This window comes from Syngnathus floridae, chromosome 1 (assembly GCF_059516105.1).
Source record: "Syngnathus floridae isolate MCC-2025c chromosome 1, RoL_Sflo_1.0, whole genome shotgun sequence".
NCBI lineage: Eukaryota > Metazoa > Chordata > Actinopteri > Syngnathiformes > Syngnathidae > Syngnathus > Syngnathus floridae.
In genome coordinates this window covers 17,451,872-17,472,658 of record NC_142413.1, presented here as the reverse complement: position 1 = coordinate 17,472,658, position 20,787 = coordinate 17,451,872, and the positions used below count along the sequence as shown (strand labels likewise).

The 20,787-nt window shown below is 42.7% G+C and overlaps 3 protein-coding genes across 4 annotated transcripts; 2 read left to right on the top strand and 1 right to left on the bottom strand.

The window, feature by feature from the left end:
- Window positions 1-935: 935 nt before the first annotated feature.
- Window positions 936-7,562, top strand: LOC148404368 (uncharacterized). Of its 2 annotated transcripts, none has more exons than XM_088380072.1 (5): window positions 936-1,152; window positions 2,204-2,522; window positions 4,137-4,402; window positions 5,137-5,248; window positions 6,208-7,562. In XM_088380072.1, the coding sequence occupies exons 2-5, from the start codon at window positions 2,231-2,233 to the stop codon at window positions 7,230-7,232; spliced, it is 1,695 nt and encodes a 564-aa protein (XP_088236198.1). In that variant the 5' UTR covers window positions 936-1,152; window positions 2,204-2,230; the 3' UTR covers window positions 7,233-7,562. The 2 variants fall into 2 exon arrangements, with proteins under 2 accessions (XP_088236198.1, XP_088236189.1); XM_088380063.1 differs by having other exon boundaries at window positions 4,134-4,402.
- A 287-nt stretch (window positions 7,563-7,849) lies between these two features.
- Window positions 7,850-9,751, bottom strand: LOC148404367 (endonuclease domain-containing 1 protein-like). The gene is made up of 2 exons (XM_088380096.1): window positions 9,211-9,751; window positions 7,850-8,604 (listed from the first exon to the last, which is right to left on the bottom strand). The coding sequence occupies exons 1-2, from the start codon at window positions 9,514-9,516 to the stop codon at window positions 7,999-8,001; spliced, it is 912 nt and encodes a 303-aa protein (XP_088236222.1). The 5' UTR covers window positions 9,517-9,751; the 3' UTR covers window positions 7,850-7,998.
- Window positions 9,752-11,946: 2,195 nt separating this feature from the next.
- Window positions 11,947-18,283, top strand: LOC148404366 (nuclear factor 7, brain-like). The gene is made up of 6 exons (XM_088380084.1): window positions 11,947-12,672; window positions 14,261-14,356; window positions 15,379-15,612; window positions 15,733-15,755; window positions 16,620-16,735; window positions 16,809-18,283. The coding sequence occupies exons 1-6, from the start codon at window positions 12,130-12,132 to the stop codon at window positions 17,375-17,377; spliced, it is 1,581 nt and encodes a 526-aa protein (XP_088236210.1). The 5' UTR covers window positions 11,947-12,129; the 3' UTR covers window positions 17,378-18,283.
- Window positions 18,284-20,787: the final 2,504 nt, after the last annotated feature.

The following is a 20,787-nucleotide window of genomic DNA, read 5'->3' as shown; positions in this document are numbered from 1 at the left end:
CGGTGTTCTGCAGGTCCTTTATTCCCTCTGGTGTCAGACTTTACAACATCCATGCCACCTGATAAAATGAATGTGTTTCGTCTCTACTAGCAGCACTTGTGTTTGTCCTTGTCTGTTATTTACCCTTTTTTGTAATTCTGGCACTTGTTTTATTCTTGCACTCGTATTATTCTTGCACTCAAATGCGCTGCTGTGACAAGTGAATTTCCCCGCGGTGGGATGAATAAAGTTCAATCAATCAGTCAATCAATCAATCAATCAATCAATCAATCAATCAATCAATCAATATTTATTTTGAGTAAAAAAAAGTTGACATTTTTTTAGCGCATCAGGTTTTTTAGGTTCTAGGTTTTTTTTAATAGCTTGTGCGGTATGGACTAAACCACCTGTACTCTTAATTCATAAATATCTCAATAAATATGGTACTACGTAACATAGACCATTTTTATGCTATTATGAAAACATTAGGCAGCACGGTGACGCACTAGTTAGCACGTCCGCCTCACAGTTCAGAGGGTGCGGGTTTGATTCCACCTCCGGCCCTCCCTGTGTGGAGTTTGCATGTTCTCCCCGTGCCTGCGTGGGTTTTCTCCGGGCGCTCCGGTTTCCTCCCACAACCCAAAAACATGCAGGATGGGTTGATTGAGCACTCCAAGTTGTTTTCGACAAAGTCAACAATTCTTGTTGCTAAAATGATGCAAAATGTACAAAGACAATAAAAAGTAATTGTTCAGTCTGGCGGTTTTACTCTCATGATATGTGGCTTTGCTGTAGACGTTTGGTACATCTAGCAGTAAATGATTTAATCTTCTGTAATTGCTGCAGTTTGTCCCATCCAATAAGGCGTACAAATCGACGTTGACGATTGCCAGTCAAATGTTTCCATGCTCATAGCGCGACTGCTCTTGTCTGCATGGCAATGACGTCACTGAGCACGCGCAATGTGCCCACTCCCCAAGCATCATTCGACAGCGTTGAGGGAGGCGAGGGCGAAAACAGTCGCGGTGGGAAGCAGCGCTGAAGTTAGATGGCCCTTTCCTTTGTCGCCGTCTTCCTCTGCTTTCGAATTGGACTCGGGCTGTGTCGGAAACGTTGAACCCAAGCGACCTCTTTGCGATTTACACGCATTCACCCAAAGCATCCAAACAAACGGTGCGTATTTGAAGGCGAATTAGCCTGCTGGCTAATTGGACCCCCACGTAACGTTACGCGGTGGTTGCTGCTCCTCTGTTTGTTTTTGCATGATCCCACTCGAACACATGATGCTAGATTGCGATTTATACATATTTTGGGACATCGTAACAATCGATAAACCACACTTGTTGTGAATGTTGTGTTGTGTCGTGTGTATTATAAGGTGAGAGAAGGAAAACTGCTCCAGCGTAAAAACTGTTATAATTTGCAGTACACAAAATCATTTTTTATGGATTACAATTTGCGATTTGAAAAAAAAAATGCTTAAAATTCCCGTAGATAGCATCAAATCCCCAGATAAAAATCAGTTCAAGTGAAGCATCATGACGAGTTGACGTCTTTGAATTTCGGGGGTTTGCCCGGGTTGCAAACAAGTTCCAGGGAGTATTCAAAGTATGTTTATGATGTGCTGAAACGAAATCATGTGTAAGTTCTTATTTTTAATGACGGCTAATGGTCTAAAATGAGTTTGACTTACCAAAATGTTTAGGGATCAGAGAGTGTGGTGTGTTTATATTTTAATCTAGTGATTCATAAATAGTTACACAACCTTTACACTACATTTTACATTTCCGTGTTTGACTGTTTCTCCCATTCAGTAACTTGCTGAAAGGTGACGGACGATCACTCTCCTTATTTTCCCACCCATATTATAGAAACAGCGACATAACTGAAGTTTGCTTGTAATTAGGGCTGAACGATTTAGAGAAATAATGCGATCCCCGCTCAGGTACGAATATTTTTTTTTTGCAAGGTTCTCTTTCTTTGAAATTTCCAACAACTTTTTAACTTATTAAACACTTCAGTCTTTTGAGAGTTCACTACTTAATGAAATTTTAGGCTCACAAAACAAAACAACTAAACCACAGCACTCATGAATCAAGGTACCACTGTGTTTTTTTTTAGGTCGTAGTTAAGTACTTTTTATGTTTTTGCCAATGTCTACATGGCTCTGTCGCTGATTACTGTATTAATGTTACCAAGGTAACAAATCCATTTTCATGTCTAGCTTCTGTTCAGACCCTTCCCTGCGGCAATGGAGGAATCGGTGACCACGTTTGAGACGCATTTGACGGCGGTCATGGACGGCCTCATCCGGGCGTCCGTATGCGAGATCACCAAACTGTTCCAGGAGACAGTGGCGGACTACCTGGTGGAGCTTTCCCTTAACCGGAAGGAAAACGACGCTCTCAAGCTGCGCCTGAGGCTCACCGAGAACAAGTTGAGGACGGAACGCATGTACGGCGCCGGCTGGGCTGCGAGCCGCCGCAACGCCGGACCCATTGTCGCGGAAGAAGGACGGCACAAACGGAAAGTTGAGAAGGAACGTAAGTGGAAGTGATGAGTTCCACGTGGGTGTCAGCTAAAGCTGAACGATTAATTGTATTTCCAATAGCGTTGTGAGTTGATCAAACACAATTTTCTCACTGCAGGTGAGATGGCGGTTTGACTGGTCATACTGTATTGAGAGCGGAGCGGAGTTTGAGGGTTGGTGAGAGCGAGGGAGTTAGTGATAACAAAAACGCTGAAGAAATCCATTTCTGTGTCAGCGACATATATTGCTGAGCCTTAGAATACAGTATATACGGTACACATATACTGTAGTGTGATTTACAACAAAACTTGATGTTGATGATTGTCAGTAATTTCCCATTTTTTTAAAAAAAGAAACACAACCTTTCCACATCTTTTGAATTTATATTTTGTTTTTACTGAACTTCAAGTAATATTGTTCGTTATTCAGATACCTGTAATTGTAGTGCTGTAGATGTCACGGTGCTTTATTTTTCCTTTAGTTTAGTATTGCATAATACATAACAGATCGGATTGTTTGTTGAAACATACATTATAAAAAGACATTGAAAGAAAATCTCTAATTGAATTGCAATTTGGAGGGAAAGAAAAAAATTCAATTGTTTTCAATAAATGTTCATCATTGTCATTCATGATTGTTAAAATTTGAGAAGCAGGGATCTTGCTACATAAGAAGGCTTATACCGAGACACATCACTTGTTTTGTTGCAAACCATCTGGCTAGAGCTCATCCCTCCCTCCCCCCTTCTCTTCATCTTGCTCCCTCTGCCTGCTCCTGTCCTCCCTTCACTCTGTGCTTTGCATTCTTCCTCTCTCCTTTTCCTCCACCCTCCCTCCATCCCCTCTTTTCTCTTCTCTCCTGTGTGCTGTGACGCTCTTTTCTTCTCCCTCTTTTCTCTCATTTCTTCTGTGGCTTGACAAACTCTTCTTCCCTCCTTCCTCCTCTTCCTTGTCCTCCTTCACTGCCTCCGCCTCCCTCTGTCGTCTCCTGTGTGCTTTGAGACACTAGTCTTCCCTCCTCTTCCTTCATCCTCCGCCTCCCTGTCCTCTGTGCTTTGACACTCTCTTCCACCCTCCTCCTCATGTTCCTTTCCCTTTGCCTCCTCCCTGTCCTCCACCTCCCCCTTCTCTCTCCTCTGCTCTGACGCATTCTTCCTTTTTCCTTCCCTCCTCTGCCTCCTCCTCCATCTGTCCTCTACCTCCCCCTCCTCTCTCTTTGCTTTGAAGCTCTTCCTTCTTCCCTCCCGCCATGGCTCCTCTCCCTCCCCCACCTCCTTCACTTCCCTGCCCCCTCAGTCCTCCTCCCTTCCTGCCCGCCCCCGCCTCCTCCTGTGCGCTTTGCTTCTTTGTCACGTCTCTCACGCACTCCTCTTCCTCTCCTCATCCACTACAGCAATTAGGCATACTCTCTCCGTCTCCTCTTCATGTACTTCCTGTCGTCCCCATCCCGTTTACTCGTCAGTCCAATTCTCTCATTTTCCTTTTTAAGTGCTACTCCCCCACACACCTTGTTTTCTCCTTCGTCCGTCGCTCCTGGCCCTCCAATCATTTCCTCCCACTCACTCTCCCTCCTCATCCTCACATTTCTCCATCTAGCTTGTCTTCATGAGTTCTTTTCTCCTCAGCAGGCAAGTCAAAGAAGGGCCCTGCAGCAGCCTATCGTAGAGGCTGGTCTGGAGGCATGTGGGAGGAAGGCGGAGGAGGCGCAATCGCTGGAGGAGGTGCAGCAGCAGCAGCAGTGGTGGCAGCAGGACAAGGAGAGAAAGATTCCAAGCAAATGTACCTCATCCAGCTCCCCAGGGGTGACGAGGATGAGGAAGGCATGGTGCGGGATGAGGAAGGGGAAGGCAGTCTCGGCTGTGAGGGGGAGGAGATGACCAGCATAAAAGAGGAGGTGAGGGATGAGGAGAAGAAAGCAGCAACACTTCTTTGCATCTGTACACAAAATAACAGGAGAGTTTTGTTTGTGGTCGGATCGCTGCAGCTGTGCTGACAAATAGAGGACCAGCGATTTGATTTCAGAATGTGAGCTCTCCACGTCACAGGAGCATGGAGCATTTCTGTCCACTTAAAAGGCCCACGCAGTGAAGCACCTGTGCAGTCAGTCAAAGCATAATAATTCGTCTGTCTTACTGAAGAGCATCAACCAACAAGTTCTTCTCCTTTAGCTGTAGCTACACACCAAGTGATGGAATTGAATAATTCAGTACCTGCAGACCGTTTGGAACTCTATTGTCTGCGACTTGACACATAATCAAAATTCCAGTTTGCATTTCATGATCTTTTGCAACAATAGCATTTATTCCTGGTCTACGGGAATAGCTGCTATACTGTGGAACAATGCCGTGAGCACACTTATGCAGTAGCTTCTGCCAGCCAAAGCTCACACCAAGACACTCACGCAACCGCACACAATCGGCGTCTCCTTCACTACTTTACTGAAGTTCATGAAGTTTTAAATGGTTTCTATATTGTGGATTTTTATCTATTGCGCACAAAATTTTACTCAAACCATAATTATACAACGATGTGTGTTGCTGAGCAAAGGCAACCTTAATGAAAAAAAATGCTTCTCTATTTTATTTTGCTTGGAAAATTGCTCATTATCCTCTGTGCTTCTCCATTCAGTTTACCCAGAACGAGGGATATCAGCCGGCTTCTCTCAGGATGATCAAGGAGGCTCTGAAGATGGATCGGCCAAACCACAACTTCCGGGATATTTCCGGAGCTCAAAGTGAAGGTAACAAGCCCCAGTGTATACTTATTACTGACTAATAGAAAACAAAATACATGGACCCACAACAACATTTGGTGTACTTGCTCAATATACACCTGAACCTAGATTTTACATCCTTTGATTCCATTTGACTTTCTCGCGCGATTTGGTCATGGACCTCAATTGATTTTGTCGTGAATACATTTTCAAGTAGTATTTTAAATGGATGCTATAAGGACCGTACGAAGCTAAATGACTAGCGCGTAAACCTTAGCGCTAGTGAGTCGATGAATTTCCGTGACCAATTTAAAGGCGTTTGATAATAAGAAGTCGGGCTGTTTGATATTTATGACTGCTTTATGACATTGTTACGGACAGCTGGGATTGTTCTTGATTCCGAAAGGGGCAAATTTGCAGAATCATCTCATCCACACAGTCACTCACAAATTAAAGAGCGTGGCCAGACACAGTAGTAGAATAAGTGGCTGCTTCATTCTCTACATTGCTGAACCTCACCCATAATTCATAAATATTATCAAATATATTACTATATTACACATTATTATTATTATTATTATTATTGTTAAAAACCTGATGTACCAGCTGTAGGGGACAAAAACTAAGGCAGATTTGGCGAAAAACTGAAAAGTGTACTTATATCTCTAATTAGAAAATTTAGAAAAAAATGGTCCAGTGCATGATTTGTGGTACAAAAAGGATATACGTACACGACTTACAAAAAGTTAGGCGTCATGGACTTTTGGGTGAAATTTTAGGAGGGACTTAAAATGCACTCTTTTGAACTTATCTGGCAAACTGGTTAATGCTTCACTACTTTTTCTAAAACTTGGTGTTGTCTCCCTAGGAGCTGAATGACGAGATTCAAAACTGGTGTTGAGTATTATATATTGTGCAAATGGCCAGAGTGTTGTGGCTTGGTCACTGTATTTGGTGCTCACTCTTCACATGCATCTCCTTGGCAGATTATCCCTTGAGCCTCACATCCGCCAAGAAAGAGGACAATGACTGGGACATGGGCACGGTGGAGCCATCGGAGGGCGGTATGACTGTGGACGAGCTGAGGGGCCTGGAGTCTGCACTGAGGGCCGAGCGAGGTCGCGAGCAGGCTGCTATGACGGCCTCCCAGCCCGTGGGCCCCACGTCGGAGGTGGCGTTAGGGAGCAAGCTCGGCTTGCCTCCCAAGTACATCGGACTGGACGGCATGGAGCAGGACGGAGATGCGGCGCCACAGCCGCCCACGCTGCAGCGAGAGGACCAGTTAGGCAGAGGCCGGGCGAAGGACCGCGTGAAGGGCCACACGAGGCCAGGGTCGCTCGGGTCAGGCAGAGTCAGGAAGATGCGAGAAAGCGATTTGGCACTGAACGGAGAGGATGGAGCGGAGCAAGTGGAATCTGAGCGCCTGCAGCCGTCTGCAGCAGGAAGCGCGGGCGAGAGCGGCGGCGAAGAGGACGCCGCCCCCGACCTGCTTCACTTCTGCCCTCAGTGTGGGGGCGGCTTCACGACAGAAGCTGAGATGGAGGAGCACCCCTGCCCGCTAGGCGGCGCCCATTTACAGAACAGTGTTGGTGAGGAGAACGTTTTCCCTTGTGCCCACTGCGGAAATACATTCAGCCATGCGTGGGCGCTCAAGAACCACGAGTGCGCCTGTGCTGCCGAGAGGCCTCACTGTTGCGAGATCTGCGGTAAGCGCTTCACGCACTCTCGTTCCCTAGAGCGCCATCATCTGGTGCACACGGGCGAGAGGCCGCACCAGTGCCCGTTGTGCGGGCGTAGCTTCAGCCGGCTCGGGAATCTGGAGCGCCACCAGAGGATCCACACGGGCGAACGTCCTTACGGATGCGAGGCGTGCGGCAAGCGCTTCAGTCGAGTGGAGTACTTAAAGAGACACCAGCTGATTCACAACGGCGAGAAGGCTTCAATGCAGTGCTCTGCCTGTGGCGTGAACTTCTGTGATGTGGAGCAGCTGAAAAGCCATCAGTGTTTTTGAAAAAGAGTTATGTGGAAGAAGCAGCTTTTTAACTGAATGTGGTAGCATTTAGTTGACTAACGTGTTTCTCAGTGGTTTGTGGTTCTTCAAGTCCAACGAGACTTAAAGGAACCTAAGCAGCTATGAGCTAGTCGGCAAGCTATCATTTCAACCGAAGCTATTCATATTTGTATAAAGCCTGTACGTATTTATTAAAACAAAATGTACATTTATATGTTTGTATTGACACTTGGAAGAGGTCAGTGTTTTTCTCCACTTTAGAGGAATGGCTGTATTTTGTACATTTGTCTATGGTCGGCATTGAGAAATAAACACTTCAGTCCGTCAGAACACACTTGTCATGTAAAAGGTTTGTTTTATAGCTGGATTAACACCTTGGACTGGTTGCCTCTTAACACAGCGCAAATAGAGCCAACCATTCACCCCCCCAGAGTGGGTACTGAACCTGAACTGCCTGCATGGAAGTCAGGCGAGTGAACCAACAGTCACCTTAAGTAAATGCTGTAAAACAGTATGAATGATTGAACATGTTAAGATTTGACATGAGAGGGCGCTTAACTTGGAGTTGCTATTGAAAATGATTGGGATAAAATAGGAATGTGGGGGAGGAACAGATGTTGTTTCTTTGCAGTTTAGATTTATTGTAAGATCAATAGCAGTCAGGCATTACTTTCAGAACTACATTGCAATGATTGCAATTCAGAACAAAATGATTATGTTGATTAAAGACAGTGATCACAGACCGGGTCGTTTGCAGTATGCATAGCTACTGACATTGACCCTCAAACAAACTGATGGGCATGTTCACCCTTTGTGCCAGGATGCCCTCCAGGATGTTCAGAGGCATTCTCCTCACATCGTAGCCCCGAAAGGAGGTTCTTGTTTTGGGGTTCACCGGCACAATCTCCTCACCACTGTTGCGGTCGTTTCTGCCTACAGCGGCATACGTTGGAAACAGTGGCTGGACATCCCGAGGGAGTTTGGCCTTATAAGACGGGCAGCAGTAGGCGGACCACATGTACTCGGGAACAGACACCCTGTTTTTGATCCAACGAGCTCCATTCACATAAGGCATGGCTCCTGTAATCACGTACATGGGACCCTCACAAAAGGCCTTGAACTTCTTCAGCACTCCTTTTTCCCAGGAATTCCAGGGCCCCGAGTTGGAGCCTGCCTGCTGAGGGACAACATTGGTCAGTGTGAACGTGGCCACACGGTCCTCTGTGGTGTTCTGGTGCATGCTGGGATTGAGATGACCCCGGGTGTAGTTGGAATTCATGTAATCCTGAAGCACTGCTTGACTTTCCATCACGTTCTGATCCACTGATATGTTGAATGGTTTCATTTCAGGGCTGGCGCGGGAAAAGGCTAACTGATTGACAAAAAAACAGGGCACTTTATTTTAGTCGTTCAGAAAAATGAAACGTTTCTGCAGTTTAACTTAGTACATGCACTCATTTGCTTGGGTACATTGGGAATTAAAATGGGCTTTATTTTTTTTAATTATATGGAGCATACATTAGTTTTTCAAGAATACAACCTAAAATATTCACTATACTGAAAAAAGTCTCAAGCATGGGAGAAAATATGTTTTGTAAAGCAAATGATGAAATTCTGCATGTCATCGATGCTCTCCTTTAAAGGTTTCGGAAGGCCTATCGATACCACAAAATGTTGTCAAAGCACAGCTTTAGTCAAAATCAAGTGTCTAAACTCATTTCAATATAGTAGTGTAGTTTCTTGGTAATCTCAAGGTGTCACAGGATAGTGCTAAACAACTATTTTTCTCTAAATGAAGAGCCTCAATCAATCTAAACATAGTTTCTTGTCACAAATCTGACCCAAGAAGATGACAAGACATTGCTTCTGTCGAAATCAAACTGACTACTTTCTTGGCAAAAATATGTGCCAAGATGGCAGAAAAGTACTACAGTCTCTTTGTCGAAATGAAGCAGAATTCAGTGTTCATTTTTCTTACCTGCGGCTCATACATCCAGGCAGAAGTGGGCCGTTTCCCATCTGCAGAGCTGATTACATATGCCGAGTACAAAGGCGTGCGATGCTGACGCTGGTACATGCTGGCAAAGCGGAACTGGTTCTTAAAGCGCTGGCATATGGGCTGGTATCCCACTGCATTTACACCCTTCGGTGGCATTCCCTTATAGAAGAAACCGAGACATTTGGAGAAGTCCTGGCTGAGTTCTCCGAAGACCAGATTATCAAAGCAGCTCAAGAGCAGAAATAAAGCTCCAATGGAGGAACGCATGTGGGTTGAATGAGACATTGCGCTCAATGTCTACGAGGGAGATACATTTGAAGATCATCAGGGTTTCCTTTATATGCAGACAGAAGGAACTCCCTGGGTGACCCAGCCCCCAAACTGGTTTGCAAATTTCCCCTCTTGACCAGCAGACTCTGTCTTCTGGGAACTATAGAATATCCTTACAGTGTCACTAACCTCAGAAAAGTTTAGCAAGGCGCGTTACAAAAGTCAAGACATTGAGGTTGGTAAATTTGACAAAACTTTATTTTGATAACACTTTCACAACCGCTGCCGCTGTAACAATGACTCTTTATTGTATTATAAAGACTCCTTTCACCATTTAATCAAAGATGTCATGATGACATCACTTACGTTTACTACAAGCTGGGTTTGAAAGTAGAGTTAAGGTGTAAAAAACAAGTGCCTTGTCACCATAATAAGGTGGAAAGCATGCATAACAATACAAAACACAAGACAGTGACAACATGGAAATAAGTAATAATGCATTAAATACTAAGCGCTATACATAACTCTTCCCTCCATTTATTTAAATGAACTGCCACATTACTTCTCAGGCAGCTGCCTGCAATTGTTTTGCTTATTTTATAATGGATGAACCTTGAATGTAGCCAAATTAAATTTAACTGTCTGTGCCTTTGCTGAAGTTATGATTGGCAGCAAGTGTCGTGATGTGTTATACATGTGCTATACATACCGAGCTGATCTTTTATGGTGCTCCCTTTGGCTCCTAAATGTGTGTATGATTTTGGAAGAAGCCTGATTCTGATCTGATTCCATGATTTGTTTTTGCTTAGGCTGCCATGACACATATCTAAATTGAGTAAAATGTTAGAATTGTCACTTGAGCCATGACTCAATTCTACACCATTGATGTATGCAATTAACAATCAGTACACGAACTAATCGAATATCAAACATGTCCAGGGTTAGGTCACTTTGGTGGAGGGAGGGCTGAGTTTAGGGTATTCTTGCTCAGGGTGTATGACGTAAGTGCCACATTCATGAGAGGCTTTTCTTTGTCCTGTCTAGTTTCCTTTTTGTAACTCTCTATTACATTTAGTCATCAAAACTTCCCTTATCGTGGGAATCACACATCAATGACCTAAATACGTAAGAACTCTGTCTGATTACCGTTCTGTTATTTGGGGGGAATTCCTCTGTTTCTGACACCTCTTCCAGACTTAGTTCCTAAATGTATGTATTGTTGAAAGAAGATGGGACAACCATGTGGGAAATCTAGCAAAAGGTTGGCGTGCCCATGTCGTGTCACGTGAGTAGAATATGTGACACGACCCAATGTGTTGGCATCAGCATATGTCTGAATTTAAGTCACATTTGATTTCTTTCACAGCACCCTTACAAATGAAGAAATGGGTTTAAAATGGATTTACTGAGGTCATTACAAAGCTGTTGCTGTCAGTAGAATATTGTTTGTTTGTTTGTTTGTTTGTTTGTTTGTTTGTTTGTTTGTTTGTTTGTTTGTTTGTTTGTTTGTGTGTGTTTGTTTGTTTTATTAAAAATATAATTTTACACATTAGACAATAATGTGTCTTTTATAAGATTTTTGTGCAGACTTTGACAGTTTATGTTCTATATCTAAAAACATTCTGGATATGTAAACGAATCGTGAAGAAAAATACCCGTAGGACCTTTGATGATAATTTGGTATTTCCTGGTGATTATGTAAGATGGGAAGAACAGAGATTTGTCATTTGTTACAGTCCCAAATAAAACCTGCTGAGTAAGATGTTTTGACTGTGTCATTCACCAAGCTTCATACGGCTGAGTCGGAATTTTTGTTTTTTATTCTCCACCTTAACACTCGGGTTGTCGATGCTTCTCTCTGCAGAAGATAAAGACTTCCTGAAGAAATTTGGAAGGCCTTCTCTGACGGCGGTAGAGAAAAAACGTGACAATCACCGGGGTGCCTAAAAGCAAATATGTCTTTTTCCAGAAAGCCACATATAACCCTTCTTGGGATCTTCGTAAAAAAAATTTCACTTTGAACATTAAATATCTTGACATTACGTGTATTTGACTGAATATAGATTGAAAATGATGTGCAAAAGATATTTTGTTTTTAGTTTTTGCATCTTTTGATACTTGAATTTAATATAACAAATGTTAATTTCGTGCCCTGATTATTGTATTACTGGAAATTCAGATTCAACGCGTGGGTTTGTCTTGTTGGGGTACGAATTATCATTGACTAATTGTTACAGCTAATGGAAAAAAATAAAAATGTAGATGCTCAGTGGTTTTTAAGCACGTCCATAATTTTCCCACCATTCACAAATATGCTATTTTCTATTTTTGTGAGCTTGCATACTTCCTTGAAAGAACAACTTGTTCTGCTGTAAATATCTCCCTCTAACGGTTGCTTGTGACTGTCATGAGGCATTTAGCAGCAACTGGAGCACTCGCCAAGCCTGTTGCTGCACGTCTTCAGTGGGGTTGGTTCAGGAAAAAAAAAAAAAAACATACTCAGGCCACGCCTTTTCTGCCTCTTACCCTGGAGTCAACTTTTGCATTGACAAGTCCACAGAGACCCTAAAGGACAAGTCGAGTGAGTTTCCTGTCTCCGAGTGAGGACTATGTGCACACGGGAGGACAATGGAAGAGGCCGGCGCACTTGAAGAACTCCAGTCGGAACTTACCTGTCCAGTGTGTCTGGAGCTCTTCCGCGATCCTGTCATCCTCGAGTGCGGGCACCACTTCTGCCAAGTTTGCATCATTCAGTGCTGGGAGGCCAAGGCGGAAGAACAGTCCACTTGCCCAAAGTGCCGCAAATCTTGCGCGAGGAAACTGCGGCCCAATTCGCTCCTGTGTAACGTGGTGGACAGCGTGCGTCGAGCCCGGTCCATGGACTCTGCCGCCGCTTCCGCGGGTGGGGCAGGCACGCTGCCGCTGCCACCCGGCTGGGTCCCGGAAGATCTGTTGGAGGAGCGAGAACCCGGGTCCAGCATGAGCAGCATCGCCTCGTCCGTCGGACACTGGCCGCGCCTGTTCGGAATGGACATGTGCGAGGAGCATGAGGAGAAACTCAAGCTCTACTGCGAGGATGACCAGCTGCCGATATGTTTAGTTTGTGGCATGTCCCGGGACCACAAGACGCACAATGTCATCCCCATCAACGAGGCCTTTGAGAACTATAAGGTATGCGGTATCGCTCTCTTTCTCTCAAATGTACTCCACTGGAAAATTAGAAAGTACCGCACATCATTAAAAATCATAATGTACTGGCTCTAAATGGTTATAAACACACTGTATGCATAGCCACAAGCTTCATTCTGTTAGGTTAAAGATGTAGTTTTTAAATTTGAAAGTCAGATTTATATGCATTTAATTTAGCAATTCTGTTATATACCACTAGAGGGAGGCTATTTGGCACAAGTTGTAATTGTACCACACTTTGAGAATCATTGAATACATAATTTAAGAAAAACTTTGGTGTAACTCAAACAATTTAACCTCTTCCATGAAAACAGTATTCACAATCATTCTAATGTGTAAGTGCCACATAAAGTAGAGGTTACTTATTCATTTAAAACGGAAAAACACATTACAATGCGAGACCACAGTTTCAAACTCAGGGCCTAGGGGCCAGATTTGGCCTGACATTTCTTTTTATGTGGATCGATGAAGCAAACCTTGTGCGTCAAAATTTTGAAACAAAACAGATTTTGAAAGCAATTTTTGTTGATCCCTTTTTCACGGTAAATTGAATAATGGGTGAACAAACTATTTTCCGTAACAACAGATTTCAAAACAAGTTATCCATCAGTTCTTGTGTATATACAATAATAATATGAGGAGATTAAATATTTGCATGGTTTCACAGTCATCATGGCCCTCTGCAGAAAACCATAACTATAATGTTGTCCAAGACACAGATGAGTGTGACACCCCTGGTCTGGACTAAATTCATTCTTAATTACTTTGTTGTATTTTTCAATGTAATTAGGTTAATTTTAATTTGCCTTAATTTAATTTAAAGTCTACCGTGAGCAGCACCACCCAGTTCAAAAGTGCAAGTTTTAAAAGAATTGTGTGTAAGCTAGTTCCAACACTGAGTTGATTAGTAATGCATACAAATAACAGATGACTTGGGGACAGACCAATAGGACTGCTTTGCTAAAATAATCTGAAATTTACCATATTTGGCACCATATATGCGCACATACAGTACATGTTTTTTAATACACACATGCAGTGTATACAAAGGTTTTTGCTGTAGTGACACTAGAAAAACTAGCTTGTATATGTATCCCTGTTCTCAATAAAAAAGAAATAAATTCTTTGCTACTTACAAATTGGGAAAAAAATAATGGGTGTGCTGATTGACAACCTGACCTACTTTGTAATTATATTCGCATGTCTCTTTTGGCATTGACAACCAGGACTTTCATAAACCATTGGATGGTTTGAATGCTTTTCAAAAAGCAGATCAGCCAGTTTGCAGCCTCCAGCCACTTGAGTGTTTTACAGGAATTCAGCAAGCCAGTGTGAGGTCTGACAACTCCTCCTCTTGGACCACTCTGATGAAAAGTGACTTTTTTTCTCTTTTCTTTTTTTAACTGGAGCTGAAATGGCAGTTTTATCTTAGTTCCTTAGTTAGGCTTGTGTCATATGAGTGCCATTAAGGAGGAGTGTTTTTCAACGAGGAAAGGTGGGGGTGGGCGGAGCTTATCCGTAATCCAGTTTATTTCTGCAGTATTTTGAATGTGTCTCTTCCTCCCTGCAGGATAAACTGTCTGTGGCTCTGGAGAGAGTTCAGCAGCAGTCGGAGGATGCCTCACTTTTCCATAAAGAAACTAATGAAAAAATCCTTCTCATTAAGGTATGTTTTTGGATGATGACAACGAGCCTTGTCCACTCGCACGAGTCCTCCTTGGGCTGCCTTAATTAAAAACACAAATGAACATCTCACTGAGACAATTTTCAGTCAGCACATAGCAAAACATCCGCTTGGATAAAAACAGGTGGATTTTGCCTGTTCAATTCATATTCCACAAATGAAACACTGAACACTGTGTTTCGGTGAGTTGGGGCACACAGAACATATTAAAATTTGGGGGTTGACTTCGCCGTTAAAATCCTCACAATTACATCACACAGTGATAGTTGAACAAGAACGGCCTTGCAAAATGCACATGGAGACTCAGACATGATGCAATGGATGTGATACATAAGCAAGTCAAATCATGTCTTTCACTCTCAGGCACACACGCACACAGGCACGCACGCACGTACACACACACACACACAGACACACGCACACGCAGTAGCCAAGTGGACATAATTAGAATTGCATGCCGCATTGACTTCATTTCGGCTGGACTGCTTTTTACTCATTACTTTTTACTCATCGTCATTCAAAGTAGAGTAATGTGTGTGTGTGCGTGAATGTGTTGAACAGAGATATGAGCGTAAGTAGCACGTTGACTGTTTGAAAAGTACCAGATAAGTCTACATACATACACTATCTTGGCTCAAAACTACGCCTCTGAAAAAATGTTCATATTTGCCCTTTAAAAACTTAACTCTATTTGTCACGCCCCTCTGTTGTTTGACCCAGTTTTAATGCACATTCACTTATTTTCACTTCTATTTCTCTTTGCATGAAAGGATGTGAGTAAACAACATAAAAGGGGAAGTTTGCCAACTTTCCTCTTCTTGTCTTTCTGTTTGTTTTTGGTGTTTCGTGTCTAATTTGGTGTCATGCTTGACCAACACAGTATATCCTCAGAAGGGCAGCATTTTGTATATGAAAGCACTGCTATAGCACTGGCAGTAATTCCTTACAACTTTGCCAATGATCCAATTTCACTTCAAGTGCATGTGTGGCTTCTTTTCACTCAGGAGCGATCAGGGGATCTGGAGGACATGGTGACTGTGGAGTTTGGCCGTCTGAGGGAGTTCCTCCAGGAGGAAGAGGATCGCATCAAGCAGAAACTGCAGAAGCAAAAGGAGGAGAAGCTCAATGAGCTGGAGGAGGCGCTCACAGAGGCCACACAGCAAAGCAGCCAGCTGGAAAGCGCCGCTGACCAGCTTCGCCTCAAACTGATGGAGGAAGAAAACCCTGAGCAACTCAAGGTGGGAGAGCGGAGATGTTCAGTGATGTCAGTATATACTGAATGTTGATGCGTTACGCCATCATGCAAGTACAAAGGAAGTGATGTGTTACAAACCTGCATTTATTTCCTTCTGTTTTAGGGAATTAAAGATTTTATTGGCGGGTGAGTACCATCACTGTAATTATGGATGATTTTTTTTGTGTTCTATGAGATTACATTTTTCTTACCATTTTTAATTCATCATTCATGCACCGTTTTGAGGTCAACTTGACTTGTACTGCAGCTAATTCGCCACTAGAGGGCAGACTGACCTAGGCCAAGGCATGGGCAAAGACCTTGTCTAAAATCATGTGAAATGAAATAATTATCAAAATTAAGAGGTTTCATTAGATAGATAGATACTTTATTGATCCCATGGGGAAAATTCAGTGTTCCACTATTAAGGCTCAGCTGCAAGTTATAATAGTAGTCCATAGAAGACCTCAGTTTACAGAGTGTGGAACAGTCACTGAAGTCTTTTAATTGAAGAGCAAAAGCAAACATCTAACTTTTTGGGGTGAAAAATGTTGTAAAATCGGTTATTTTTATTTCTGGATCAAGATTAAAGCAAATATGATTTATTCTGGAAATTCTAAGGTAGTAGGAATTAAGCAATTAAGAGGGCTTGAATCACAAAGAATGAACTGTGGCCACTCATTTGCAGCTGCAATTTGCATTGCCGTAATGTCTTATTCACAAAGAGTATTGAACTAATCATATACTGTACCAGCGCAAACACACCCACAGCAGAGTGCAGTTTGCTGCTGATTTTCACCTGATCGTGGCAAAGTATAAAGGCAGGTATTGTGCCAATGGTAGTCAGGAAGTAAAACTTCATGACTGCAGCTCGGGGTCCTGAGCAAAGAGCTATGAATAAAGAAAGTCCAGCTTTGTTCATCATTGGCTTTATTAATAAACATTACCTTCATATTTTTTGGCTTCGGTTGTCGCTTTTGGAATTCTCTGTCATTCTTTCTGACTTTCCAGGGCTGAGAACTTGTTTGAGCGCCCCCCGGAGGTGAGTGTGGATCTGCAGTCTGGAGAGTTTGTGGGACCTTTGCAGTACAGGACCTGGAGGAAAATGATGGCAGTGTTTCAGCCTGGTACAAACCCACACACATGGCACGGCCTAGAGTTTTGATGTGAGTGAGAATGTATTTTCCCTTATATCCTTAGCTGTGACCGCGGTGTCATTGGACCCGAACACGGCCTACCCCTGCCTGTGGGTTTCCTCATGTCGCACCAGGGTTCAGGTGGGTAAAATCCAGCCCAACCTGCCCAACAACCCGGAACGCTTTACTCGCTACAACATCGTGCTAGGCACGGAGGCCTTTTCCTCGGGCAGACACTACTGGGAGGTGGAAGTGGGCTCCAAGACGGCGTGGGGTCTCGGCGTGGCCCGAGCCTCCGTCAACAGGAAGGATGAGATCAACCTCTGCCCAGAGGACGGTTTTTGGACCATGGTGCTGAGGGACAACGGAGATGGCACCTGCGAGTATGAAGCATGCACGGACACGGAGGAGGATAGTTTGTTGTATCCGGCCAAACCTCCCAGGCGGGTGGGCGTCTATCTGGACTGCGGCCGCGGTGAGGTGGCCTTTTACGACGCCGGAGACATGAGCCACCTGTTCACCTTCTACGATGCCAAATTCAACGAGCCAGTTTACCCATATTTTAATCCCTGGCCTATTATTAAAGGCTATAACTGGGAGCCGCTGACCATTGTCACGCCACACTGGGGATAGTTGAATCAGCACATTTAGATGCAAGATGTTGAAACAAGATTTCTGAGTCAATGTAATGTGTTGCGAAAAGCTTCATGTTGACAGTGAACTCCCGCATATTTGCGTTTTGGTTTTTGCAAACTAACCTATTTGTTGATTTTTTTTTTAACTATACTCCGTTATTTGCTGAAAACTTACATGACAAATGACAGTATTCCTTTGCTGTTGGTGTCTTAGTATTGATGTGAGTTGAGGAGCATTATTTAGACCAAAAGTAGTAATTTGCCACCATTTAATGGCATCAGTATAGGGAATTATAGTACAGTCCCTATCCCTCATGAATAGCAGGGGTTCACTGTAATGTGCATAGGGAAAAAACCATCAGCAACATTAAAAGGACAAAAGCAAGCAAATAGCACAATAAAGGAAACAACACTCTTGCAATCAGTATTTATTCATATTTTTGCCATTGGGGTCCGTTAACATGCCCAAAAACATGATTATGCTGGTGAAAATGCATGATCGTATTTTCGATGTCGCATTTCAAACATGACCCCTAAGAACTCACAAAACGTGCTTATGTTGAAACGTTGTTCAACATAAAATTGAATGGCCATGTTCATTATAAGAGGATGCCCAAAAAAGCAGATTCTGGGGCTCATGTTTAGACAAACATCTCTGAAATTTGCTATACGAGGCGCAATGCAAAAGAGACTAAAACGTAAAACTGATTTAAAAATTGGCAGTAACTCAATTGGGAGTTAGGTGTTTGGGGTAAGAAAAGAATGTAGAATAAGAGGGAGTACATCAAAAAATGTGTTACCAGGATGGCTTTTGAATTTTAGGACTCATTTTTGTGCAATGTGCTCGTATACTGGGTTTTACATTATTATTCAAATTCTTAACTAACTAAAACTTTTAATCCATGCTCTGTGTCACTTTTTTTCAAGTTGTGAATTTCAATTTGGGCCTTAATTCAAAATCCTTGATTTTCAGTTTACAATGAATATATTTAGACTTCTTTTTTTGCCCTTACAATTATGAAAATCCAGCTCACTAATAGGACAACCTTCTCACTGGTATTTTCCCCCCCACTAAATGGACAAAAAGCTCATTGAGCTCCAAATTGAGGTCCATGTATTAGTATGCTATTAGTCCTCACAAGTGGGACAACTCTTGCTCTCTAGTAGGACAACAACATTTTACTGCTATGTCTTAATTGACAGCAGTGTGTAGTACCAGTACTACTCGTGACAGTCCAAAATTCCACGAGTTAACGTCAACTGATTCACATGTAGTAATACTAGTCGTGTGTACATCTTTAAGTGAGCCTTTATTTATCAGGCACAATGTTTTTTGTGAGTTACTGTTATAACGTATTCACATAGACGAGGCAGAGTTGTAACAAAAACCATTACGGGGGTAAACCTACTGTTTATAGTTTCACCCTACTGCTGTGAATATCTTATATCCAAGTTAATCCACTGATTAGATGTCACCTCATATGGCATTCTACGTACTTTTCCAGTGCCAGCTTGATAAATAACTTTTGGGCTAGTAGAGCCAATTGGATATCTGTCCCCTGCAATGCAAACAAATAAATAATGAGAAGAAGAATGTGTATATTATTCATGGCTGATTGGAGAGTCCTTTTATTGGCCTCCAGGGTTAGTCAAGGTGTCTTGATGTCTAATTTGATATCACTGCAGGCCAGTTAACACGCAGTAACACAAGCCCTGGCTACTAAATTACAGCTAGGGTGATAGGGCTTGGAGAAGGCTCTTTTTTGATTCCGGTGTATGAAAAAAAGCTCCATAAAGACAATTTTTGGAAGAATTTGGTGTGGAAAAACAGCCCTAATCTTAACACTATCTACGAGGCAAAAGTCTGAACGGCAACATTCACAAAATGTGTTTAATCCATAAATCAATTCCTTGAAAAACTTCCATCGCAAATTACGCAAACAGAAATATACCACAACTCAGCTTTTGGAGAATGTGATTGTGGAGCTGAGCATGTGTGCAAGTAGAGAACACGTTTTACTATGTGCATTGTGTTACTTATGTTTTATGTTATCATCTATCACACAGATGTAAAAAGAAGCCATGATAAAACGTGTTACTCAGCAATAACTGTGACGCACAGTTTGCTGTGCCATATACACCCAGTTCTTGTTTAATTGATGCCAACTTGTACTGTAACTCGAGCCACATTGTACATCCATCTATTTTCTAGACCACTGGTCAAGATCATTCTTTGGAAGATGCAATGTGCAACTTGGACTGGTCATCAGTCAATCACAGGGCACATGCATACTAACAGTCATTCAGACTACATTCACACCTATGGACAATGTCAAAAAAAGCAAGAAACAAAAAGTTATGTCACGTTAGAGCATGACCAAATCGTTCAAGGGCAAAACGACAACGAGGAGATCTATCCCCATGTGATTTGACCAAATTTGCTTTTCCAGTAGCGGAGCAAAGTGGTTTAATTTTTGAGGGCGCATAATACGGTACATTGATTATCAGCGCCTGAAAATGCATGTAATGCATGTTAATCAAATGCTCTACTCTATTTTTGAATAGTGCCGACCCTTGTAGAGAAAATGTCACGAAAAATACAAGCTCTAATTTTAAATAGCCGTGTGCTTACTTCACTGTTTCCTGTAAAAGTAGCTCTTTGCCTCGTCCCAGGATTTAAAAATGTGTTTACATACTTGGCTTTGTAATCTAAAAATAGAGATGAAACAGTCAATTGTGCTCATGTATGTGTGTGTGCTCACTGGTGCTTGTGGGATGAGATTATGCATGCAGGAACCACTTTGAGGTGATGTGTTTGAGCCCAAGCAAATTATTTGATAGCAGCTGAGTTTGCATGCAAAACAAACAAACAGAAAAAAAAAAAAACAGGAAATCTGTGTCGTGTAACAAAACGGATAGCTGACCTAGGAGAATGGGAAATAATCCAATTTGTGTCCCAGCAAAGGCTTTGGATATGAAAAAGGGAATCTGAAGGCGGATAAATGTAGAGCGAAAGGAGAGAAAATAAAAATATTACTATGCGGTGAGAGTTTGGTTTGAAAAATTCCCAGATGTTAGAAACTTTCCATGGAAATAACCAGGACTTTCGGAAAATTCATTGAAATGTGTATACCAGGAATTTACTAAATTGAAGTTCTGGTGAAGTGAAAATTTTTATAAGCAATGCAAAGGAAAAAAAATAATCCAGGCAGGATGGCTATTGTGGCTGCTAAAGTGACTGTTATCCTAGATGGCTATTTTGAAAAAGAGGAGGCAGTTAAGAAGCAGCTTTGGTGTGCTGCAGGTAGAAACTGTGAGACCTAAAAGCGCAGGAGGTATAGGGTGTCACCTAAAAGGAAGCAAGATACAGACTGTGGGCTGAGGTGCAGGAACTTAATCCTGCGGCCA